At 38.1% G+C, this 27,614-nt stretch overlaps 1 protein-coding gene across 1 annotated transcript in view; it reads right to left on the reverse strand.

Annotated features, from left to right (window-relative positions):
• The window catches only part of ARHGAP20 (Rho GTPase activating protein 20), a 193,197-nt gene that overhangs the window by 22,031 nt on the left and 143,552 nt on the right, over positions 1 to 27,614 (reverse strand). Inside the window, exons 7-9 of the mRNA XM_061144425.1 lie at positions 27,291 to 27,368; positions 21,881 to 21,947; positions 19,335 to 19,523 (exon numbers count right to left, since the gene is read on the reverse strand). Of these exons, the coding sequence (XP_061000408.1) occupies positions 19,335 to 19,523; positions 21,881 to 21,947; positions 27,291 to 27,368 (334 nt within the window). The remainder of the gene's footprint in view (positions 1 to 19,334; positions 19,524 to 21,880; positions 21,948 to 27,290; positions 27,369 to 27,614) is intronic.

The following is a 27,614-nucleotide window of genomic DNA, read 5'->3' on the forward strand; positions in this document are numbered from 1 at the left end:
CTTTGGCATTGCCCTTCTTTGGAACTGAAATGAAAAGGCAGAAGAACCAGAGATCAAATTGCCAATATCCGTTGGATCACAGAAAAATCAGGAGAACTCCAGAAAAACATCTACTTCTGCTTTATTGACAACGCCAAAGCCTTTGACTGTGTAGATCACAACGAACTGTGGAAAATTCAAGAGATGGGAATACCAGACAACCTGACCTGCCTCTTGAGAAATCTGTATGCAGGGCAAGAAGCAACAGTTAGAACTGGACATGGAACAATGGACTGGTTCCAAATTGGGAAAGGAGTACATCAAGGCTGTATATTGTCACTCTGTTTATTTAACTTATATGCAGAGTGCATCATGCAAAATGCCAGGCTGGATGAAGCACAAGCTGGAATCAAAATTGCCAGGAGATATATCAATAACCTCAGATACACAGATGACAACAACCTTATGGCAGAAAGTGAAGAGGAACTAAAGAGCCTCTTGATCAAAGTGAAAGGGGAGAGTGAAAAAGCTGGCTTAAAACTCAACATTCAAAAAACTAAGATCATGGAATTTGGTCCCATCACTTCATGGTAAACAGATGGGAAAACAATGGAAACAGTGACAGACTTTATTTTCTTGGGCTCCAAAATCACTGCAGATGGTGAAGACAGTCATGAAATTAAAAGATGCTTGCTCCTTGGAAGAAAAGCTATGACCAACCTTGACAGCATATTAAAAAGCAGAGACATTACTTTGCTGACAAAGGTCCATCTAGTCAAAGCTATGATTTCTTCAGTAGTCATGTATGGATGTGAGAGTGGGACCATAAAGAAAGTTGAGTGTCAAAGAATTGATGCTTTTGAACTGTGTTGTTGGAGAAACTCTTGAGACTCCCTTGGACTGCAAGGAGATCCAACCAGTCAATTGGAAAGGAACTCAGTCCTGAATATTCATTGGAAGGACTGATGCTGCAACTGAAGCTCCAATACTTTGGCCACCTGATGCGAAGAGCCAACTCACTGGAAAAGACCCTGATGCTGGGAAAAACTGAAGACAGGAGGAGGAGGATGACAGAGGATGAGATGGTTGGAGGCATCACCGACTTGATGGACACGAGTTTGACCAAGTTCCGGGAATTGGAGATGGACAGGGAAGCCTGGTGTGCTGCAGTCCACGGGGTTGCAAAGAGTCGGAGATGACTGAGCGACTGAACTGACTGGTCAGTAGTTTAGGAAACTGAACCCATTCTTTTTTTTTTTAGTTCTACCAGTTTATTGCTACCAACCCATCTCCCTCCACACTCATGCACACATGCTCAGTCATGTAACCCCATGGACTGCAGCCTGCCAGGCTCCTCTGTCCATGGACTTTTCCAGGCAAGAATACTGGAGTGGGTTGCCATTTCCTTCTCCACGAACCCATTCTTAAATCCAGAAAGGGGTTCCTTTGTGGCAGCAATGTCAATCTGTGCAAATGTTTGTTTAATATGTATGTTTATATATGTTGGGTAGTTATACTCAGTCTAGTTTCCTCACATTTTTTTCACTATTTTGAAAACTATCAGATTTATTTTATCTTTTCGGTTTCACACACTTCTTAGGAAGAATGTTCTATCATAAAGTTGTAAAGTCAGCTATCCAATGAGTGTAGACAGAGGACAAAGTAGAAATTGAGTCTTGTACTTTATTATAAATGGTTTCAGCTGCAGTCATGCCTTTTATTATATACCACAGTCAATTTTAGAGTTCATGTTCCCTTTGGGACTGAGAGGAAAAAAATTTCATTAAAGTTTACTTTCTTGCAGAGCTTTTAATGCATAGCTCTTACTTTCTAAATGTCAAAGGCTGATGAAAAAACATGCAATTGTTATAAAAAATATTACGATGATGTAAATATAGAGCAAATGAAATTCATGAACATACAGCTTTCCTAAACAATCCCATCAAGAGTCAAGTTAGAATTTCTTCATGCTTAAATGAACTGAATATTAAAAATTGTAATTCTTAAAAGTTTGTGCTTATTGTGTGTTATTAAAGAATAATAACCACAACAAAAAACTCTTAATATGAAATTTTAGCAAGATGTAAAATCTCTACATCTTTAGCAAGATGTAGGAATCTCTTGCACTCACCTCCTCCCATGGATACAGTTTATCTAAAACTATACATGGAAAAACTTCTTCTGAAAAGAATCCGCATACTGGTAAAGAGACCCTGTTACATTGGGCAAATGAGAGGGAAGCCACATCCTAGTGGGTAGAAAAGGGTGAAACACAATCTCATCACAAACTCCACCCCCAATACAACAACCCGTAGGCTCGAGGGAACTCAAAACCCAGAGCTTCTCCAAAAGGAGTGAAGGGTTCATACCCCACATAGGTCACCCTAACTTTCAAGATCCAGTGTCTGAGAGATAAACCCCCAAAAGCATCTCACTTTGAAGACTAACAAGGCTCATGTCCATGAGACATACGGGGCTTTGTGGAACCAAGGAAGGATTCTTAAAGGGTTTATGCCTAGGCTCACCTAACCCAGAGCCCAATGCAGAAGCAGCCCTTTGCAAAGCATCCAGACTTCATATGAAAGAGATTCATTTGCTAATTTTAAAGCACTGGTACCTGCTTAGATACTCCCTTGGACAGACGCTGGTGGACACTATCTTCCTGTTTTCTCTCTGCCTTGCTAAAGTCAGCAGCACCATCTTCCCCACCCCTGCCCTTCTGTTGGGTATCATCCTTTTTTTTTCCTTTCCCTGTTTTCTCTTTTTCTTTCTCTTCTTTTCTTTTTTTTTTTTTTTCCAGTGAATGCTATCTGTGTACTCCCCATCTGTCTCATGTCAGCCAGTGGGTACCATTTTTGAGCTCTTTTGCTGTACTCCAGAGTGCTTTCATCTTCTGGAGAGGAGGTTCTACACAACACTGGTGCTCTCGTTTTTACATTTGGTGACATGGTTCTTGCAGCTGCCACCCAGGGAAAGACCTGTGATTACCTGGTCAGGGGGGCTTGCATTCTTGGGTCCCACAGGACTGTAACAATTACAGAGACAGTTCTTGGAAGACTACCATTTCCAGGGCATCGCACAGACGGCAGACTGAAATACATTCCCACTCTTTTTGTAAAAGAGGCTATTTGTTTGTCTAGGAACTTCAGCCCTGGGGATAGGCAATAGGTCTGGCACACACCTACAGGGTGACCAGGTGCTCTCAAAGATGCAGCCAGGGACACCATCTTTGCACTTGCTCCTGTGTGTCTACAGTTTGCTAGCAACTCCCAAGAAGGAGCTTATAAATGCACCCGGAGACCCAATTTCTGTGACTGCTGCCCGGGGCCACCTCCAGATAGCCTGGCTCTGGGGGCCAGCAGGGCTTATCCTTGCAGTCCTATAGAACTGCATACATTTGCACTCTTGAAAGCTGCTGTGTGAGGACTTGGTTTCCAATCAGCCTGAATCAAGGTGCTGACTGAGCTCTCCCCTTTGGGACACTGACTGATCTTGGCACTCCGTCAAGTACTGAGAGCTATTAAATATAAGATAGGCTTCTTGGATAATTACAAATAGTTGAGAGAAAACCAAGAGCTAGGACAGGGTGGAATGAAAAAGGTTCATCTCTTACACAAAGGCAACAGTTCAAGTGGAAGAGGTGGCTTTTCACCCAGTGCATAGAAACCAGCACAGAATCAAGCAAAATGAAGAAACAGAAATATGTTCCATCCAAATGAAAGAACAAGACAAAACATCAGGAAAAAAAAGTTAATGAACTGGAGATAAATAATTTACCTGATAAAAAGTTCAATAAATGATCATAAAGATGCCCACTAAACTTGGGAGAAGAATGGATAAACACAGTGAGAACTTAAAGATAGAAAATATAAGAAAGTTCCAAACAGAAGTCACAGAACTGAAGAATACAATAACTGAACTGAAAAATAACCAGTGGGGGTCAAAAGCAGATTTGATGAAGTAGAAGAAAGGATCAGAGAAATTGAGACATGGCATAGAAACTCACCCAATCAGGCAGCAGAAAGAAAAAAAGAATGCAAAATGGTGAAGACAGCTTAAAGGACTTATGGGACAACATCAAATGCATTAACCATCACATTATAGAGGTCTCAGAAAAAAATAAAAAGGGAAAGAAAACTTATCTGAAAAAATAATGGCTGAAAACTGTCCTAAACTGGGGAAAGAAACAGACATTCAGATCTAGGAAGCCCAGACAGTTCCAAATAAGATGAACCCAAAGATCTACACCAAGACACATTATATTAAAATGTCAAAAGGTAAAGACAAGGAGAGATCTTAAAAGCTGCAAGAGAAAAACAACTTATTATGTACAAGGAAATCCTGTAAGACTATCAGCAGATTTTTTAGCAGAAATGTTAAAGATCAGAAGGAAATAGCACAATATAACCCAAGTGCTAAAAGATAAAAATTTCTAACCAAGAATACTTCACCTACCAAAGTTATCATTCAGAACTGAAGGAGATAGAGGTTTCTAGCAAGCAAAAGATAAAGGAGTTCATCACCACTAAACCTAAACCATTCTCAGAAGAGATGTTAAAGGTATCTTTTTAAGCTGAAGAGAAAGGGTGCTAATTAGTAACAAAATATATAAAAGCATAAATCTCACTGGTAAAGGCAAATATATGGTAATGGTAGTGAATGAATTATTAATGTGAAGGTCAAAAGACAAAAATAGTAAAAATAACTGTAGCTACAATATTTAAGCAAGAGATTTACAAGATAAAAAAGACACAAAATATGATATCAAAAACCAAAATGTTGGGTGAGTAGAGAATAAATAAGTAGAACTTTACAAAGTGTTCAAACAGTGGTATCAACATAAACACTATTATAAATACAAGTTGTTATGTGTAAGCCTTGTGGTAACCAACAGCAAAAACCTAAAGTAGATACACAAAAGATAATGACAGAGAAAGGAACCTGAAAGTCACTAAACCACAAAGGAAGACAGCAGGAGAAGAAATGAACAGAGGAACCACAAAACAGCCAGAAACAATAGAAATGGCAATAACATATCTATTAGCAATTACTTTAAATGTAAATGGACTAAATTCTTCAATCAAAAGACCGAGAGGGATTGAATGGAATAAAAAACAAGACCCATCAACATGCTGCCTACAAGAGACTCACTTCAGACCTAAGAGCAGCAGTAAATGAAATAGAGACTAAAAGACACTAGAAGAGATCAATGAAAATAAGAGCTGGTTCTTTGAAAAAATAAACAAAGTTGATAAACCTTTAGCCAGACTCAACAAGAGAGAGAGAGAACTAAAAAAAAATCAGAAATTAAAGAGATGCAACTGACACCACAGAAATATACAGGATCATAAGAGACTATTATGAACAGTTGTATGCCAACAAACTGGAAAACCTAGAATAAACAGATAAATTCTTAGAAACAAACAAACTTCCAAGGCTGAATATGAAAGAAAATCTGAATAGGCTGATTACTGGTAGGGATATTGAATCAGTAATTTAAAAACTCCCTAGAGATAAAAATCTAGGACCTGACAGCTTACAAGGCCATAATTACTCTGATATCAAAACCAGGCAAGGAAACCACAAGAAAAGAAAATTATAGGCCAATATCTCTGATGAACATATAGGTAAAAATTCTCAAAAAAATCATCAAATTGAATTCAACAATATATTAAAAGAATCAATGCCATAATCAAGTTGGATTTACTCCAGGGATACAAGGATGATTCATACCCCACAAATCAACGTGATACACCACATTAACAAAACAGAAGGAAAAAATCTTATGATTTTTCTTTGATCATATTGATATACAAAAAAGCACTTGACAAAATTCAACATCCATTTATTAATATGATTAAAATCCTCAACAGAGTGGGACTAGAGGAAATGTACCCCAACATAACAAAGGTCATGTATTAATATTATAGATAGCATCATTGTCAATGGTCAAAGGCCAAAAAGCTTTTCCTCTAAGATGAGAAACAAGACAAGGATGTCCACTCTTATCATTTTTATTCAACATGATATTGGAAGGCCTAGCAAACCAAGTAGGCAGGAAAAAAGTAAAAGATACCCAAACTGGAAAGGAAAAAACAAAAATGCCACTATTTGTAGATGATATAATAATACTATATGCAGAAAACTCTAAAGACTCCACCAAAAAAACTTAGAACTAATAAATGAATTCAGTCAATTTGCAGGATACAAGATCAGCATACATCTCTTGTGTTTCTATACACTAATAACAAACTATCAGAAAGTAAAATTAAGAAAATAATCCCATTTATAACTGTACTAAGAAGAATAAAATACCTAAGAATAAATTTAATCAAGAAGGTGAAAGACCAGTACACTGAAAACTAGGAAGGCACTGATGAAAAGAAAATTGAAGAAGACACAAATAAATGGAAAGATATTCCATGCGCATGGACTGGAAGTTACTATTGTTAAAATCTCCATACTATTCAAAGCAGTCTATAGACCTAATGCAGTCCCTATCAAAATTCCAATGGTGGGTTTCACAGTAAGAGAACAATTCTAAAATTTGTATAGAATGACAAAAGACCCCAAAATAGACAAATCAATGTTGAGAAGGAACAACAAAGCGGGAGGCTTCATGCTTCCTACTTTCAAACTATATTAGAGAGTTATAGTGATCAAAATAAAATGATACTGGCATAAAAACAGATACACAGATCAATGGAACAGATGAGAGAGTCCAGAAATAAAACGTGTATACTTATGCTCAATTAATTTATGACAAAGGAGCCAAGAATATACAATGAGAAAGGATAGTTTCTTCAGTTAACTGGTGTTGGGAAAACTGGACAGCAACACGGAAAAATGTAAGTGGGCCATGCCATACACAAAAATTAACTCAATATAGATCAAGACAGCACTTGCTCCAGGAGCTGGCAACTGACTAGGTCAGAGCTGCATCCTGGGAATGTAGCTTACCTCAGATACTACTATCCATCAGCAATGTGGTGTCTTGGAAAGAATATAGTTTCTACAGTCAGAGCTGATTTCAGATTCTGGCACTGTTACCTAGCTGAATAACCTTGGATAAACTATCTTTCTTGATACCATGACCTAGCTCCACCCAACTGCATACATGCTCCAGTGCTGGACACTTAATACCAAACAAGCAGCAAGAAAGGAACACAGCCCCACCCATCAGCAGACAGGCTGCCTAAAGTTGTCCTAAGCTCACAGAAATCCCCAAATACACCACCTGACGTGTCTCTGCCCGTCAGAGGGAAAAGACTCAGCACTCCCCACCAGAGCACTGGCACCAGGCCCTCCCACCAGGAAGCCAACACAAGCCCTTGGAACAACCAGCCTCTCCCACTAGGGAAGCCACCAGAAGCAAGAGGAACTATGACCCTGTAACCTGGAAAAAGGAAACCTCAAACAGAGTTAAGTTAAACAACGAGAAGACAGAGAAATATGTTACAGATGAAGGGGCAAGATAAAAAGCCACAAATGAAAAGGAAATAGGCAATCTACCTGAAAAATAATTCAGAGTAATGATGGTAAAGATGATCCAAAATCTGGGAAATAGAATGGGGGAAATACAAGAAATGTTTAACAAGGACCTAGAAACATTAAAGAACAAACAAGCAATGAGGAACACCACAATACCTGAAATTAAAAATACACTAGGAGGAATCAATAACAGAATAACTGAGAGAAGAATGGATAAGTGAGCTAGAAATAAAATGGTGGAAATAACTGCTGCGAAGTAGAACAAAGAAAAAAGAATGAAAAGAATTGAGCACAATCTCAGAGACCTCTGGGACAACATTAAACACACCAACATTTGAATTATATTGGTCCCAGGAGAAGAGTAAGAGAAAGGGTCTGAGAAAATATTTGAAGAGATTATAGTAAAAAACTTCCCTAACATGGGAAAGGAAATAGTCAAGTTTAGGAAGCACAGAGTTCCATATAAGATAAACCCAAGGAGAAATAAGCTGAAACACATATTAAACAAACTGAAAAATTTAAATACAAAAAAATATTAAAAGCAGGAAGGTGAGGGTGGGGTGATTTGAGAGAATAGCATTGAAACATGTATATTATCATATGTGAAACAGATCGCCAGTCCAGGTTCAATGCATGAAGCAGGGTGCTCAGGGCCAGTGCACTGGGATGACCCTGAGGGATAGGATGAGGAGGGAGGTGGGAGGGAGGGTCAGGATGGGGGACACATGTGCACCCATGGCTGATTCATGTCAATGTATGGCAAAAACCACTATAATATTATAAGGTAAATAGCTTCCAATTGAAATAAATTGATTAAAAAAACATATAGGGGAATCTCTATAAGATTATCAGCTGATATCCTAACAGAAACTCTACCGGCCAGATAGGATATATTTAAAGTGATAGAAGGGAAAACCTACAAGATTACTCTACCCAGGAAGGCTCAGATTTGATGGAGAAATCAAAAGATTTACAGACAAGTAAAAGCTAAGAGAATTCATTGTCACCAAACCAGCTTTGTAATAAATGTTAAAAGAACTTCTCTAGGCAGGAAGCACAGAGAAGGAAAAAAACCTACAAAAACAAATTCAAAACAGTTAAGAAAATGGTAATATGAATATACATATAATTACTTTAAGTGTAAATGGATTAAATGCTCCAATGAAAAGATAAAGACAGGCTGAAGGGATACAAAACAAGATCCATATATATGCTGCCCACAAGAGACCCACTTCAGATATAGGGAAAAATATAGGCTGAAAGTTAGGGGATGGGAAAAGATACTCCATGCAAATGGAAATCAAAACAAAGGTGAAGTAGCAATACTCATGTCACATAAAATAGACTTTAAAATAAAGACTGTCACAAGAGACAAGGAAGGACACTACATAATGATCATCAATCCAAGAAGAAAATATAACAATTATAAATATTTAACACACCTATTGTAGGAGCCCTTCAATTCATTAGGCAAATGCTAACATCCATAAAAGGGGGAAATCAACAGTAACACACTAATAGTGGGGGACTTTAATACTCCATTGACACCAATGGATGGATCATTCAAACAGAAAATTATTAAGGAAACACAAACTTTAAAAGACACATTAGACTAGATAGACTTAAATGATAGTTACAGGACATTCCATCCAAAAGCAGCAGAATACACTTTGTTCTCAAGTGAACATGAAATATTCTCCAGGACAGATCAATCCTGGGTCACAAATCAAGCCTCAGTAAATTAAAAAAAACCAAAGCATATTTGAAATTGTAATGGAAACTTCATAGCATATCCAAGAACGATAATATAACATTAGAAATCATATACAAAAAAAAAAAAAACTTCAAAAAACACAAACGTGTGGAGGTTAGACAATATGCAACTAAATAACCAAGAGATCACTGAAGAAATCAAAGAGGAAATTAAAAAAATCAGTTCAGTTCAGTCACTCATCATGTCCAACTCTTTGCAACCTCATGGACTGCAGCATGCCAGGATTTCCTCTCCATCACCATTTCCCAGAGCTTGCTCAAACTCATGTCCACGAGTCAGTGATGCCATCCAACCATCTCGTCTTCTGTCGTCCCCTACTCCTCCTGCCTTCAATTTTACCCAGCATCAGGTTCTTTTCCAATGAGTCAGTTCTTCACATCAGGTGGCAAAAGTATTTGAGTTTCAGCTTCAGCAACAGTCCTTCCAATGAATATTCAGGGTTGATTTCCTTCAGGATGGACTGGCTTGATCTCCCTGTAGTCCAAGGGACTCTCAAGAGTCTTCTCCAGCACCACAGTTCAGAAGTATCAGTTCTTTGGTGCTCAGCTTTCTTTATAGTCTGACTCTCATATCCATACATGCCTACTGGAAAAACCATAGCTTCGACTAGACAGACCTTTGTTGGCAAAGCAATGTCTTTGCTTTTTAAGATGCTGTCTAGGTCTGTCATAGCTTTTTGTCCAAAGAGCAAGCGTCTTTTAATTTCATGGCTGCAGTCACCATCTGCAGTGATTTTGGAGCCCAAGAAAATAAAGTCTGCCATTCTTTCCATTATTTCCCCATCTATTTGCCATCAAGAGATGGGACCAGATGCCACAAACTGGAGAACAGTTATACCAAAGAAGTTCTCGTACTGTTGCAAAAGTTCTAGGGCCCACAGCAGAGTTCCCAACCTGGGGATCTGGTAAAAGGACTGAGAACCCCCAGACAATTTGACTTTGGAGGTCAGTGGGATTTGATTACAGAACTTCCACAGGACTGGGGAGACAGACTCCTGGAGGGCACAAACAAAACCTTGTGCACACAAGGATCCAAGAGAAAGGAGCAGTGACCCCACAAGAGACTGAGCCAGACTTGCCTGTGAGTGTCCAGGCGTCTCTGCCGGAGGCGTGGGTTGACAATGGCCCGCCGTGGGGACAGGGGCTGAATACAACAGTCATGGGAGTGGTGTGCTGGCATAAGTCCTTTTGGAGGAGGTCACCATTACCAACATTACCCCTGCCAAACACAGGCCAGCAGGGAGGGAACACAGCTCCACCCACCAACAGGAAGTTGGATTAAAGATTTACTGAGCATGGCCCTGCCCATCTAACTCAGACCCAGATTCCCCCACTGCCAGTGCCTCCTATCAGGAAGCTTCCACAAGTCTCTTATTGTTACCCTTCAGAGGGCAGACAGAATGAAAACCACACTCACAGAAAACTAACCAAACTGATCACATGGATCTCAGCCTTGTCTAACCCAGTGAAACAATGAGCCATGCCGTTTAGGGCACACAAGATGGACGGGTCATGGTGGATAGTTCTGACAAAACGTGGTCCACTGGAGAAGGGAATGGTAAACCACTCCAGTATTCTTGCCTTGAGAACCTCATGAACAATATGAAAAGGCAAAAAGATATGACATTGAAAGATGAACTCCCCAGGTGAGTAGGTGCCCAATATGCTACTGGAGAAGAGTGGAGAAATAGTTCAGGAAAGAATGAAGAGGCTGAGTCAAAGTGAAAACAACACCCAGTTGTGGATATGACTGGTGATGGAAGTGAAGTCCAATGATGAAAGAACATTATTGCATAGGACCTGGAATGTTAGGTCCATGAATCAAGGTAAATTGGAAATGGTCAAACAGGAAATGGTCAAACAGGAGATGGCAAGAGTGAACTTCTACATTTTCGGAATCAGTGAACTAAAATGGACCGGAATGGGTGAATTTAATTCACATGTCCATTATATCTACTACTGTTGGCAAGAGTCCCTTAGAAGAAATAGAGCAGCCCTCATAGTCACAAGAGTCTGAAATGCAGTGAAAGTGAAACTTGCTCAGTCGTGTCTGACTCTTTGTGACCCTATGGACTATACTGTCGATGGAATTCTCCACCAAAATACTGGAGTGGGTAGCCATTCCATTCTCCAGGGGATCTCCCCAACCCAAGGATTGAACCCAGGTTTTCCTCATGGCAGGCAGATTCTTTACCAGCTAAGCCACAAGGGAGACCCAAGAACATTGGAGTGGGTAGCTTATCCCTTCTCCAGCAGATCTTCCCAACCTAGGAATTGAACCGGGGTCTCCTGCATTGCAGGTGAATTCTTTACCAACTGAGCTATCAGGGAAGCCCTCCAAAATGCAGTACTTGGGTGCAGTCTCAAAAATGACAGAATGATCTCTGTTCATTTCCAAGGCAAACAATTCAATATCACAGTAATCCGAGTCTATGCTCCAACCACTAATGCTGAAGAAGCTGAAGCATTTGAATGGTTCTATGATGACCTACAAGACCTTCTAGAACGAACACCAAAAAAAGATGTCCTTTTCTTCATAGGTGACTGGAATGCAAAAGTAGGAAGTCAAGAGGTATACTAACAGGCAGGTTTGGCCTTGGAGTACAAAATGAAGCAGGGCAAAGGCTAACAGAGTTTTGCCAAGAGAATGAACAGGTGCTAGCTAACACCCTCTTCCACCAGCACAAGAGCTAACTCTACACATGGACATCACCAATGCTCAATGTCAAAATCATTCTGATTATATTCTTAGCAGTTGAAGACAGAGAAGCTCAATACAGTCAGCAAAAATGAGACCAGGAGCTGACTGTGCTTCAGATCATGAACTTATTACCAAATTCAGACTTAAATTGAAGAAAGTAGGGAAAACCGCTAACCGTTCAGGTATGACCTAAATCAAATACTTTACAATTACACAGTAGAAGTGACAAATAGATTTAAGGGATTAGATCTGAGAGACAGAGTGCCTGAAGAACTACGGACAGAGGTTCCTAACACTGGACAGGAGGTGGTGTGATCAAAACCATCCCCAAGAATAAAAAAATACCTGGTAACAAATGACAACAAAAACATGATGACCCAAAACCTATGGGATTCAGCAAAAGCAGCTCTAAGAGGGAAGTTCTATATATACAAGTGTGTATTTATTCATTTATTTTTAATTGGAGGGAAACTGCTTTCAAAGTTGTGTTGGTTTCTGCTGTACAACAGAATTATCTGTAATTATACATTTTCCCCCCTCCCTGTTGATCCTTCCTCTTCTCCCCCCATCCCACCCATTTGGCTCATCACAGGGTGCCAGGCTGGGTTCCCTGTGTTATATAGTAACTTACTTTCTAAGAGGGAAGTTTATAGCAATACAATCCTACTGCAAGAAACTAGAAAAACCTCAAATAAACAACCTAACCTTACACCTAAAGCAACTAGAAAAAGAACAAACAAAACCCAAAGTTAGTAGAAGGAAAGAAATCATAAAGATCAGAGTAGAAATACATGACATAAAGAAAACAGTAGCACTGATCAATGAAACTAAAAGTTGTTTCTTTGAGAAGATATAATACAAAAACCTTTAACCATACAAAATATTTAACCAGACTCATCAAGGACAAAAGGAAGAGGTCTCAAATCAATAAAATTAGACATGAAAAAGGAGAAGGTACAACTGACAATGCAAAAATACAAAGGATCATGAGACTTCTTCAAGCAACTGTATGCCAATGAAAAGGACAACCTGGAAGAAATGGACAAATTCTTAGAAAGGTACAGTCTCCCAAGACTGAACCAGGAAGAAACAGAATATATGAACAGACCAATCCAAGTAAAGAAATTGAATCTGTGATTAAAAATCTTCAAACAATTGAAAGTTTAGGATGAGATAGCTTCATAGGCGGATATTCTACCATTTAGAGAAGAGCTAACACCTATTTTCTCAAACTCTTCTAAAACATTGCAGAGGGCAGAATATTCCCAAACTCATTGGACAAGGCCACCATCACCATAATATTAAAATAATACAAAGATATCACAGAAAAAGGAAATTATAGACCAGTATCACTGATGAACACAGATGCAAAATCTTCAACAAAATACTAGTAAATCGAATCCAACAACACATTAAGAGGATCATCTATCATGATCAAGGGTATGATTTATCCCAGCAAGACAAGGATTCTTCAATGTATACAAATCAATGTGATACATCACCATCAACAAATTGAAGAATAAAAATATATGATCATGTCAATAGATGCAAAAAAAGCTTTTGAGAAAATTCAACACCCATTTATGATAAAAAAAACTCTCCAGAAAGTGAAAAGGAGCCTATCTCAACATAATAAAGGCCATATATGACAAACCTACAGCAAACATTATTCTCAATGGTGAAAAATTGAAAGCATTTTCTCTAAGATTTGGAACAAGACAAGGATCTTCACTCACCACTATTATTCAACACAGACTTGGAAGACATAGCCACGGCAATCACAGAAGAAAAAGAAAGAGAAGGAATCAAAGTTGGAAAAGAAGAAGTAAAACAACCACTGTTTGTAGATGACATGATACTATAAATAGAAAATCCTAAAGATAACACCAGAGAACTACGAGAGCAATTAAAGTTACAGGATACAGAGTTAACACACAGAAATCTCTTGCATTTCTATACACCAGCAACAAAAGATCAGAAAGAGAAATTAAGGAAACAACCCCACTTATCACTGCAACGAACGAATAAAATATCTAAAGAAGCACCTCTGAGCCACCAGGGAGGCCCTCACTTTAAAGGAAGCAAAAGACCTGTATGCAGAAAACTATAAGATACTGATGAAAGATATCAAAGATGACACTAACAGATGTAGAGATATACCATGTTCTTGGGTTTGAAGAATCAATGTTGTGAAAAATGACTGTATTATCCAAAGGAATATACAAATTCAACGCAATCCCTATCAAATTACCAATGGCATTTTTCACAGAACTAGAACAGAAAATTTTATAGTTTGTATGAAACGTGACCCTCAGAAGCCAAAGCAGTCTTGAGAAAGAAAAATGGAGCTGGAGAAATCAGGCTTGCTGACTTCAGACTATACTACATGGCTATAGCCATCAAGCCAGTATGGTACTGGCAGAAAACAGAAATATAGACCAACAGAACAAGATAGAAAGCCCAGAGCTTTCTATGGTCCCCTAATCTATGACAAAGAAGGACAGAATATACAAGGGATAAAAGACAGCTTCTTCAATAAGTGGTGCTGGGAAAACCGGAGAGTTACAAGTAAAAGAATGAAATTAGAACACTCCTTAACACCATACACAGAAATAAAATGGATAAAAGATCTGATATAAGGCCAGACACTATAAAACTCTTAGAGGAAAACAGGCAGAACACCCTTTGAATAAATTACAGCAAAACCTTTTTTGACCCACCTCCTACAGTAACGAAAATAAAAACAAAAATTAACAAATGGGACCTAGGTATATTGAAAAGCATTTGAACAGCAAAGGGAACCATAAACAAGACAAAAAGACAACCCTTAGAATGGGAGAAAACATTTGCAAGTGAAGAAACTGACAAGAAAAGACAATCTCTAAAATATATAAGCAATTCATTCAGCTCAATATAAAAAAACAAACAACCCAGTCAAAAAATGGGTACAAGGTCTAAATAGACATTTATCCAAAGAAGACATACAGATAGCCAACAAACACATGAAAAGATGCTCGACAACACTAATTATTAGAGAAATGCAAATCAAAACTACAAAAGTCGTTACCTCACACTGGTTAGAATGGCTATCATCACAAAATCTATAAACAATACATGCTGGAGAGGATATGGAGAAAAGGGAAGCCTCTTGCGATGTTGGTGGAAATGTAAATTGATACAGCCACCGTGGAGAACAGTATGGAAGTTCCTTAAAACACTAAAAACAGAACTACCACGTGACCTAGCAATTCCACTAAGGTGCTATCTGGAGAAAACCATAATTCAAAAAGATACACGCACCCCAAGGTTCACAGCAGCATTATTTACAATAGGCAGGACATGGAAGAAACCTAAATGTCCACCAAGAGAGGAGTGGATAAAGAAGATATGGTGCATATATACAAAAGGATTACTTAGTGCTTAGGCGCTCTGTGTCCGACTCTTTGTGACCCCCAAGACTGTAGCCCACCAGGCTCCTCTGTCCATGGAGATTCTCCAGGCAAGAATACTGGAGTGGGTTGCCATGCCCTTCTCCAGGGGACCTTCCCAACCCAGGGATCAAGCCCAGGTCTCCCCCAATGCAGGCGGATTCTTTACTGTCTGAGTCACCAGGAAAGCCCATGAATACTGGAATAGGTAGCCTATTCCTTTTCCAGGGGATCTTTCCAATCCAGGGATCGAACTTGGGGTCTCCTGCATTGCAGGTGGATTCTTTACCAGCTGAGCTACCAATGGATTCCTTCCAGCTGAGCTACCAATGGAATATTCAGTTCAGTTCAGTTCGGTTCAGTTCAGTTGCTCAGTCATGTCCGACTCTTTGTGACCTCATGAACCGCAGCACGCCAGGCCTCCCTGTCCATCACCAACTCCCGGAGTCCACCCAAACTCATGTCCATTGAGATGGTGATGCCATCCAATCATCTCATCCTCTGTTGTCCCCTTCTCCTCCTACCCTCAATCTTTCTCAGCATCAGGATCTTTTCCAATGAGCCAGCTCTTCGAATCAGGTGGCCAAAGTACTGGAGTTTCAGCTGAAGCTGAAACTGATGTTGAAACATCAGTCCTTCCAATGAACACCAGGACTGATCTCCTTTAGGATGGACTGGTTGGATCTCCTTGCAGTCCAAGGGACTCTCAAGAGTCTTCTCCAACACCACAGTTCAAAAGCATCAATTCTTCAGTGCTCAGCTTTCTTTGTAGTACAACTCTCACATCCATACATGACCACTGGAAAAATCATAGCCTTGACTAGATGGACTTTATTGACAAAGTTATGTCTCTGCTTTTTAATATGCTGTCTAGGTTGGTCATAACTTTCCTTCCAAGGAGTAAGTGTCTTTTAATTTCATGGCTGCAATCACCATCTGCAGTGATTTTGAAGCCCAGAAAAATATTACTCAGGCATAAATAGGAACACAACTGGGTCATTTGCAGAGACGTGGATAAACTAGAGGCTGTCATACGGGATGAAGTATGTCAGAAAGTGTAAAACAAATATTGTATATTAATACATATAAGTGAAATCTGAAGAAATTGGTATAGATGATCTTATTTAAGCAGAAATAAAAACATAGATGTAGGGCATAAACATATGGATACCAAGGGGGAAGGTTGGGTGTGATGAACTGGGAGATTGGGATTGACATATATAAACTATTGACACTGTGTATAAAGTAGATAACCAATGAGAATCTATAACTCTACTCAATGCTCTGTGGTGATGCAAATGGGAAAGAAATAAAAAGAGAGGGGATAAATGTATATGTACAGCTGATTCACTTTGCTGTATAGTAGAAACTAATACAATGATGCAAAGCAACTGTACTCCAATAAAAATTTAAAAAGTTATATACTTGTAGAATGATACATCAGTATTTGGCAGCACCTATGTGTGTGAAAGGGTATTTTCAAAGATCATTAAACGTATAAAATATCATTACATCAGAATATCTTACATTTAATTATGATGTGTGCTGTGCTGTGCTGAGTCTCTCAGTCCCGTCTGACTCTTTGTGACCCCATGGACTGTAGCCTGCCCTGCAAGAATACTGTCCAGACAAGAATACTGGAGTGGGTTGCCATGCCCTTCTCCAGGGGATCTTCCCAACCTGGAATACTAATTTTGAACCCCAATTAAGTGAAATGTTATTTCCCCAAAAGAATTATTTTCATTAGTATATCTGTATTACATAAAATTGTACTCAATTATGGGCTTCCTAGGTGGGACAGTGGTAAAGAATCCACCTGCCGATACAGAAGACGTGGGTTCAATCCCTGGGTCGGGAAGGTCCCCTGGAGGAGGAAATGGCAACCTGTTCCAGTATTCTTGCCTGGAAAATCTCTGGACAGAGGAGAATGGCAGGCTATAGTACATGCGGTTGCAAAGATTGGACATGATTGAGTGAGCATGCACGTACTCAAATATTACTACATATTGAATATCATCTGTAAAAATTTTGTGAACTTGTTTTCTGTCTTGTTATGTAAGTACCCACATGATATTCTCAGTTTTGTCTGCTGACTTGCAAATTTTACTACCTGGTCCTTTACAGAGAAAGTCTGTTGATCCCTGATCTAAGTGGTTTCCAGAGTAGTTGCTCTCAAAATCCTCTGTATTAAAAAAACATACAAAACTGGTTCACATATTAATTGTTTAGCTACACAGGTAGTTGTCACCATTGATCTATAGTTACTCCATTTATTATGAATCATTTTATAGCTGCAACTATTATTATCTTAACCTTTAACAGGGAGAAGCAGAGGATTAATAACTAAAGGCTGCTTACAATTAACTAATCAAATTGTTGGCAGAAATGAGTAAAACCTTCAGGATTCTTGACTCCTGATTATTTTTGTCCAATTAGTTAAAATACACTTATTTTATTTTATTTTATTAACAAGGTACCCACAGAAACAGTTTTGAAAAACATGAGTAATAAAGGTAGAAGAGTAAAATAATATTCTCATCTTAGATATAAAGGCAACATTCCTTTTGTAACTTTAATAAGCACTAACAACAGACCTATTAATAAATTCATTCAACAAATATTTATTGGACACTTTTTTATGTACGCAGAAACTGTTCCAGGTGCTGGGAATATAGCAGTAAACAAAACAGACCAAACTCTCCACCTTCAAGGAGCTCATATTTTAGAGGTTAGAAAACTGTAACATGTCTATAATACCCCCTCAAAATGGCCCAAAGATGTGAGTAAATAGCCTTAGAGTTCAAAACCTCAATTTACCACTGCTGGAGGGAGGAGGACTGGGGCAAAGGCAAGATCAGTTTTTATAGCTGCTATCAGCAAGATCAGGGCTTCCCAGGTGGCACAGTGGTAAACAATCTGCCTGCCACTACAGGAGACATGGGCTGGATCCCTGGGTTGGGAAGATCCGCTGGAGTAGGAAATGGCAACCCACCTCTAATATTTTTGCCTAGAAAATTCTATGGACAGAGGAGCCTGATGGCTTACAGTCCATGGGGTCGCAAAGAGGTGGACATGACTGAGCCTGCCTGCACGCAATGTCAGCAATATTAAGGAGTTTTAGACCAATGACTTCAATGAAGTATAAAATCTAAGGCTAGGTCATCAACAGAAAGGGACAGTGCTGGACATGCACGTGTTGGGGGATGAGTATAAAACAACGGCCACTGTTCACAGGTTTCTCCAGTTTTCTCAAACCAACAAAAGCAGCTACAAAAATTAAGCACCAATTTTCCACTACCCCACTCAACACTTTTTGGCATGATATATTTTCTTCTATTTTTTTCACAATATTACTTTCAGATGAGGTGTAAAGCTCAAACCTGAGTTAGAGTAAATTAATGATGGTCCTCCTATGTTGAATATCATTTTTACCATTCTGGAGTCTTTATTATGGGGTGGATAAGGGATGGCTACATTCAGAGGGATTAGCAGAATACCAAGAGATTTCTGTGGAAATCGTTGCAATCTTTACGTACCTATCAGTAGCAGGATCCAGGTCGGGCATTAGAGTCTCCTGACACGCATCACTGACAGCCTCCTTTTTATAAGGTGACCATTTGGGGGAACACACAGTGCAATGTATTACAGTACAAAGGAAGCATTGAAGCACCTGCAGCATAGACTGGTGCCTTTGACTCTGCAGTGGACATAAGGTTAAAGGGGAAAGAAGAGCGAAGAAAGAAGGAACAGACTCTACTGCAGTTATTAACTGCTGATTACAAGCCATTCAGTCCTACCACTAATTTCTAAAACCATCATCTAAAACTCCATCTTTCCTTCAAAACACTTTGCAAATTTAAAAGAAAAAATATTTCATCTGGCTGAAAGGCCAAGAACTTCTTTTGCTTTTAGGAATGAAAAGTTTTGCTAAGAAAGGCTCTATGAGGGAGGAGAAAACTCACCACTCAGCTGCTGGGTCACCGCCAGGCGGCTGGGCTTCAGGATGAACTGACACTGCATCTCTCGGGGCAGCTGCTCCATGAGGAAGGGCTCTTGGAAGTTGGAAGGGGTGGAGGAGTCCTTTGATCCTTGTGTCAGGAGTGCAGTGTCTCGAAGATGGCTCATTTTAATTCCATAGGGATATTCATGCCCTACAGAGAGAAAAAAACGTCTAAGTGTAGACTTTAGGCAGACTGACACTGTGAATGTGTGTGCTACATACTGGAATGTACTGCAATTTGCTCCTGGGACTTTTGGTATAAAGAATCCTTTTGTTGACTTAATGATCACCACGCACACTCTCACAGCTGGAGACCAGTGCATGATGCAGGTGGCCCAGCCAGAGTCGTTTATTTTTGGAGTGCGGAGGGAAGAAAGCAAAGAGAAAAAAATGTCTTTAAAGAGTATCTTGTTTGGGAATGCACAGATTAGTCTGTGAGTTGCATAATGTTGACTATGCTCACATCTGCGAACATATTTAAAGGCACTCTAGTCTCTCCTTTGACATTAACTGTATTCTGTAAATTTTCAGTCAATTCTTGACCTCTCTCAGACTTAAATCCATGACTTAAAATATTTACCCTACCTATCACATAGCATTATAAGGACCAAATAAGTAAACCTTAGAATTCATATTTTTTAAATAATAAGGGCAAAAACTATATATTTCAGGCATCACTATTATTACCGTTATTCAACACAAGATATCTTTCTAAAAAAGACATTTTATACTTTTTATTAGTTATATAATTAGTCACTCAATAGCGAAAGGACTGGTTTGTTTGATTGATGTTTCCTTCCCACTACTGCACTCTGAGGTCGTTATTCAAAGGCAAGAATTAGAAGGAAGACTGCAGGGTATTAGAAACACAGAGACAAGATTTAAAAAGTAATTTTCAAACTAGAAAAACTAAACTCTACGTCGACTCTGCATCTGACTGCAACATGATTTTTTTGTTCTTTAGTACTTTTAAGCAGCTGCATTTTCTCAATTATTCCTCAAGTGCCATTGTGCTGCAGATCTAGTTTACTTTTTAAAGAGAGTAAATTCTCTTGTATCCCTTATTTCTCACTGAATGTAACTCCGTGAACTCTTTTCTTTCCATCTGGCATAGGCATACATTGTCAATGCTCCATTAACATCAAGTACCACAGCAACTTCCAGGGATTAAGGCAAAAAAAAAAAAAAAAAAAAAAAAAGGACTTCTATGACAGCAATAAAGCCAAGTCAATTTATCAAAATAGCCAATAGCTAATATACAATTGAAGTTTGCAAGGCATCTTAAAATATGAAGTGGAGAACTGTTGTTAAGGAACAATCATGTTTCATGTCCCATGGTTTTTTTAGTGAGAGTTAGAAATGAAGCTTAAAGCTGTTTTAAGCCTGAGAGTTACCATCTGAACAGTTTTAATTAAATTAATATATTTTATTAAAGCAATTATTTTAAGTACTCATTTGGCTTTTAATCCCAGCTTTACTTGTTGCTTACTGACTTTTATAAAATGTCAACATTAAGAAACTGGAAATGCAATGAAGTTTTTGTCCCCAGCTATGTGCATAATGACTTGTTTTAAGTCTGAGAACATACATTTCACAGAAAAGTTTGATTTCAGATTACTCAGATTGCTTGAAACCTGAATTACACAGTAGTGATCTACACAGGTAAATGAAAGGAGAACATGAGATAACTCATATAATATGCTTTGCACAATGTCTGGCAGGTAGTAAGCATTTAAAAATTATTAACAGAACTCTCATCAACTATGGTTATCATCTCAGTATCTGCTACAGATTCTCTCCTTTAATGTAATCGGTTTTTTTCTGTTAACCACACTGAATGACCTCACTTATCAAGAATATTTTTTAGCGAAATCAACTTAAATAAGGTGAGGTGATAAATCATTTATCAATAATTCTTCAAATGCTGGACAATTTGACTACAGAAACAGCAAAGTAGTTAGTAAAGGTAGTAGTTACTGCCAAGTTAGTCAATGAGGATATTTAGGAATCTAAGTGGCTTAATTTCATTGTCTTTATGATGCCTACAAAAGTTCCTGGTGCAGGGCAGATGTTAAATACTCACTGACCGACTGAGGCATGATTGGATCATAGTTTTCCACAGAGGCAAGTAGTAGGTAGGAAAGGGAACAGGAAATTAAAAATCTAAACATGAAAAATAAATATATATGGAAAAGGAGTAACAACATATATTGCCTTTTTCAGAAAAAATTTTTAAAAAGTTGACAAGATAGTTCTCTTTGTAAAGAAAAAAAAAGGAGGAAAATTCACATTTCTTTTTCCAACGATATCATTAGCTGCTCGAATAAAGAGATATCATTTGTCTGGCACATAGAAAACACTTGATAGGCATCTATTAAATTAACACATGAATATTATAGAAGATTTAATATTTAATAGTATTTAAGCTTAGGACTATATAGTCAATTTGCTGAGACATTTGGAATTAATTCACAATCAATTCTGTCTCAGATCTTCATAGAAACTTACCAATAAGTGGGTATGGTGCCTCTTCTTTGCCAGAATTGACCCATAACTGGTACTCTCTCTCAGAGCCCTTAGAGATAAAAGAATTAACAGTAATTCTTCACATTTGGTAAATGAATGCGAATACATTTTTTGGGCATTTTTATGTTTTGCAAAAAAAAGGGGGGGGCAATATAAATGCTTTTAAGCTTCATAGTGGGTGGATATGGCTTTTGAAGATGGTAATGCTGATTCTATAACCCATCTCTCCCTCTCTAAACCCTAACAGAGGACTCATTTTTACCTAGTGATGAGGAGGGATCCACCGACTATAACAGAATCAGGCCCTCACTATTATGGATAGCCCACAGAATATGAAATCATATATATGCTCTTTCACAAAGTAAGAAGAAACTTCTTGGTTTTCGGAAAGGTTAACCAATCTTCTTCAGAGTTCTAACTTCTGCTTCTCTGAACTTCTCAAAGAATATTGGATTTAATCTACAACATGCCCCTGCAAAGACAGCTTTATATCCAGAAAGCTACAACCTTGCTGTGTCTGTGATGAAAAAGTAAAATCTCAAAGGCTATTAGTTTAGCTGCTTCTGAGTGGAAGGAGAAGAATGACTATGGGGCTCTGAGGAGAGAGACAGGTAGCTGGCACAGTCTACACTGGCTTTACTTTGGGTGAGTCCAGTCCTGGGGACAGAAAGGACAAGAACTCTGGCTAGAGAATAGGCCCAGTTATGGGGAACAATGAAACTGTTCACTAGTAGAATTACAACCCAGCAATATTTAAAATCCCACTTGAAAGAAACAATATTAAATTATACAGACTTTGCTGTATCCTTTAGAAGAGGATAAAGCAAAAATGTTTTAAATGAAACTAGAACAGATGGGCAATATTTAATATTCTTACCTTTATCTTCTAATTAAAAATCATGACCCTGAGCTTATAATGGAGGGTCCTGGCAAAGAGATTATATCTCCCACTGCCCTCCCCTACTCCATCATGTCCTTCACTGTCTCCTAGTCAAAAAACTTTATTGCAAACAGGAAGGGCAATTTAGTAAAAATCCTTTCTTTTTTTGTAGTGTTTGAAAACACTTTACAGTCTCCATCCTAACCACCTAACAACCAAACAGCCTGAATTCCTAATTATACTGAACAGAAATATTTTTGGTATGATGAGACTGATCACTTTATCCAGAAGAAAAGCATAAATAAGAAAACAAATGTCATTAATTAATTAATCTCTCCCCTTTCCCTTTAAACTATTTATTCTCTTCTAATGTATAATATAAGCTTATATAAGAAATCAATGCAGAGGTGTCTGCTTTATCCAGTGCATATATATTTAATTATATCTTAAATATACTATTAAATTTAACTAAAATAAATCTGACTTATTATTATTCTCAATTTTGGTTGCCCTGAGTTTTTAAGGGCTTATAATTGCAATGTGTAAAAGCACACAGAAACAGTTAAGACTATGGCATGTCTTTAATACATCTTAGCAACACTACATTTTTATACTTATGGAAAATCTCACTCAAGAAATGATGTTGTTCAAGTGCTTCCTTTAGCTCTATCCTTCTGAGAGGCATTTTCTTGAATACAAATACCCACTATGTGGTTTTTATATACTGGTAGGGAGAACATGAGAACTTTCCAACTCTCTTTCCCTACCTCATCCTCAAACATTCCAATCTTCTCTATTAATAAAATTTCAAAAACTCACCACTGCCCCATGAAACAGAAAGAAGCAGAAGCTAAAAGCAAAACAAGGGAAAATGTGGTGTGCATGCTAAAATCCTTTAAAATCCATGGTCTAATGCAAAGTTTATTTTTAAATTTACCAGTTCATTTGGAGGTAGCATCAACCTCATCTTTTGGACCTGCAGCCACTGAATATGGTTACTAACTGTATGTTCTTTATGTAAAAATTCTATTGTACAGAAAATCCTTCAGAATCCATCATTCTAAGACTGATTGAGTCTTGGTATAATAAGTGAATAATCAGGTAAGGAAGAACCAGGAGAGGAGATAGGAAAATAACAGTTACATAGTGACAAGTGAAGAGAGGAAAATAATAGTTACATAGTGAAAAGTGAAAAGAGGGGAAAGAGGTTGAAACTTTCTATTAAGAATTTTATATCAAAAAACCCTAACTGTATATGTATAGCATATAATACTAAAATGCACATTATCATTCTAATACTGTAGTCTAAACTTACGCTTTTTAGTTAACACAAGTTATAAAATGGGAATGGAAGAAGAGCGCTCAATATTAAGCTAATATTAAAACTTTACTGTTCCAGGTGAAAGACCTATACATTGAAAACTATATAGTATCAATAGAAGAAACTGAAGATGATATAAATAAATGACAAAATAACTCTTGTTCATTGAATGGAAGAACTAATATTGTTAAAATGGCCATACTACCCAAAGAACAGACATCTTAAATGTAATCCTTATCAAAATATGGGCTTCCCAGGTGACACTAGTGGTAAGAAACCCACCTGCCAATGCAGGAAACATGAGAGATGCAGGTTTGATCCCTGGGTTGGGAAGATTCCCTAGAGGAGGGCGTGGCAACCCACTCCAGTATTGTTGCCTGGAGAATCCCATGGACAGAGGAGCCTGGAGAGCTATGGTCCATAAGGTCACAAAGTCAGACACGACTAAAGCGACTTAGCATGCATGCATGCATTCACACGCTATCAAAATACACACATTTTTTTCACAGAACTAGAATAAATAATCCTAAAATTTGTATGGAACCACAAAAGACCTCAGATAGCCAAAGCAATCTTGGGAAAAAAAAATGCTCCTTGACTTCAAATGATACTAAAAAGCTATAGTAATCACAACTGTTATGATATTGGCACAAAAATACACACAAAGATTAATGCAACAGAATAGAGGACCCAGAAATAAACTCACATGTACATGGTCAATTAGTCTACAACAAAGAATGAAAGAATATACAACAGGGAAAATGAAGTCTCTTCAATAAGTGGTATTGGGAAAACAAAGACAGCTACATGTGAAAAATGAAATAAGAATATTTCCCCTAACATGAACAAAAATAAATTCAAAATGGATTGAAGGCCTAAAGGTCAAGAACTGAAAAACAAAAACTCCTAGAAGAGAACATAAGCAGAACACTTTTAAAATCATAACAATGTTTTTTTTTGGATCTATCTCCTAAGGCAAAATGAATAAAAACAAAAATAAAGAAATAAGATCTCATTAAATTAGTAGAATCTTTGGCATAGCAAAGGAAACCAGTGACAAAACAAAAAGATAACCTACAGAATGGGAGAAGATATTTGGAAATGATATGACCAATAAGGGATTTAAATCCATATTTACACAGCTCATACAAATCAATATCAAAAAACCAATCCAACTCTCAAATGGGCAGAAGACCTGAACAGACATTTTTCCAAAGATGACTTGCAGGTGGCTAGCTAACAGGCACAAGAAAAGATGACCAACATCACTAATTATCAGAGAAATGCAAATCAAAACAATGAGATATTACCTCACACCTTTAAGAAAGGTTATCAGGACTTCTCTGGTGGCCACTGATTAAGAATCCGGCTTGCAAATACAGGAGGTGTGGGTTTGATCCCTGGTCAGGAAACTAAGATTCCACCTGCCACAAAGAAAGTAGCCTATGCACAGCAACTACTGAAGCCTGCACGCTCTGAGCCTGTGCGACTCTAGAGAGCCCCTATGTCACAGCTAAGATCCAATGCAGCTAAAGAAATAAATACTAACAACTGTTATTGGAATAACTGGACATTCAAATGCAAAAACAAAACAAAAAAAGGCTATCAGCAAAACAACCACAAATAACAAAAGTGTTCAAAGATGCAGAGAAAAAAGAATCTTTGTACATTGCTGGTGAAAATGTAAACTGGTGCAGCCCTGGTGGAAAACAGTATGGAGGTTCCTCAAAAAACTACAACTACCATGAGATTCAGTCATCCCACTCCCGCGTATATATTCAAAGAAAACAGAAACACTAATTTGAAAAGATATATACACCCCAATGTTCACAGTGTCATTGCTTATAATAGCCTAGATATTGAAGCAATCCAAATGTCAATCAATAGATAAATGGATGAAGAATATGTGGTATATGTGTGTATAAATAATGGAATGCTACTCAGCCATAAATAAAAATGAAAATTTTGTCATTTGCAACACAGCATAGACAGACCTGGAGGGTATTGTGCTTACTGAAATAAGTTAAGACAGAGAAGGGCAAATACTGCATGCACTCATTCATATGTAAAATCCCAAAAAAAAAAAAAAAAAAACCCCAAAAAACCCATCCCAAATGAAAAGATACAGCAAAAGAAGAACAGACATAGCAAGAACAAACTACTGTTACCAATTAGTAGAAGATTAGGGGGAAGGGCAAGGTAGGTGAAGGGGATTACGAGGTGTAAAACTACTAGGTATGAATAAACTAAGATACATGGATGCAATGTATAGCACAGGGAATATAGCTAATATTTTACAGTAACTGTATGCTGAAGAATCAATGCTTTTGAACGGTGGTGTTGGGGAAGACTCTTGACAGTCCCTTGGACTGCAAGGAGACCCAACCAGTCCATCCTAAAGGAAATCAGTTCTGGGTGTTCACTGGAAGGACTGATGTTGAAGCTGAAACTCCAATACTTTGGCCACCTGATGCAAAGAACTCACTCATTTGAAAACATGCTGATGCTGGGAAAGATTGAGGGCGGGAGGAGAAAGGGATGCCAGAGGATCAGATGGTTGGATGGCATCACTGACTCAATGGACATGAGTTTGAGTAAACTCTGGGAGCTGGTGATGGACAGGGAGGCCTGGTGTGCTGCGATTCATGGGGTTGCAAAGAGTTGGACACTACTGAGAGACTGAACTGAACTGAACTGATATGGAGTATAATCCATAAAAACATAAATCACTATGTTGTACACTTGAAACTAATACAATATTGTAATTCAATTATAGTTCAATTCAAAAGAAAACAAAACTCTCAAAAAGAATAGAAAACTGTTGTCATTATTTTCCATATTTTTGGGAACAAAATATGACTTTTGTACCTCTGAGAATCAGCTGTCTTATGATGGAAGGGATAGTATTTATAATAATCTAAAGTATCAGATAAAGGGCTTCCCTGGTGGCTCAGATGGTAAAGAATCACCTGCAGTGAGTGAGACCTGGGTTCAATCCCTGGGTTGGGAAGATCCCCTGGAGGGAGGGCATGGCAACCCACTCCAGTATTCTTGCCTGGAGAATCCCCATGGACAGATGAGCCTGGCGGTCTACAGTCCATGGTGTTGCAAAGAGTCGGACACAACTGAGGGGCTAAGCACAAAGCATCCAAGTTTGTTTTTAATTAAGAATATCTAGCAGAGTAACTTACAGTTATCCCTAGCATTGGTAGTGACATGTTGATAACTTCATTTGCTGTATCTGAATTCGTTACTGTTATAGTTTTAGACTGTGGAGAAAAAAAGAAATGCAGATATAAATAAAGGATTTTAAACTGGGGGAACAAATAATTATTGTCAAATGATTATCCACAGGCAAATCTTGATTTCAAGTGTTGACAAAGTACCACTTAGGTAGAACACAAATCCTTGATTATAATTTATTTTCATTCAATTTTTATATTATTCCTTTTAATAAAACATCTCTTCCTCTTAAAATATGACTCAAAATATGAAACCTTCAGCCAGAAAGAAAA

Source organism: Dama dama, chromosome 1, assembly GCF_033118175.1.
Source record: "Dama dama isolate Ldn47 chromosome 1, ASM3311817v1, whole genome shotgun sequence".
Lineage (NCBI taxonomy): Eukaryota > Metazoa > Chordata > Mammalia > Artiodactyla > Cervidae > Dama > Dama dama.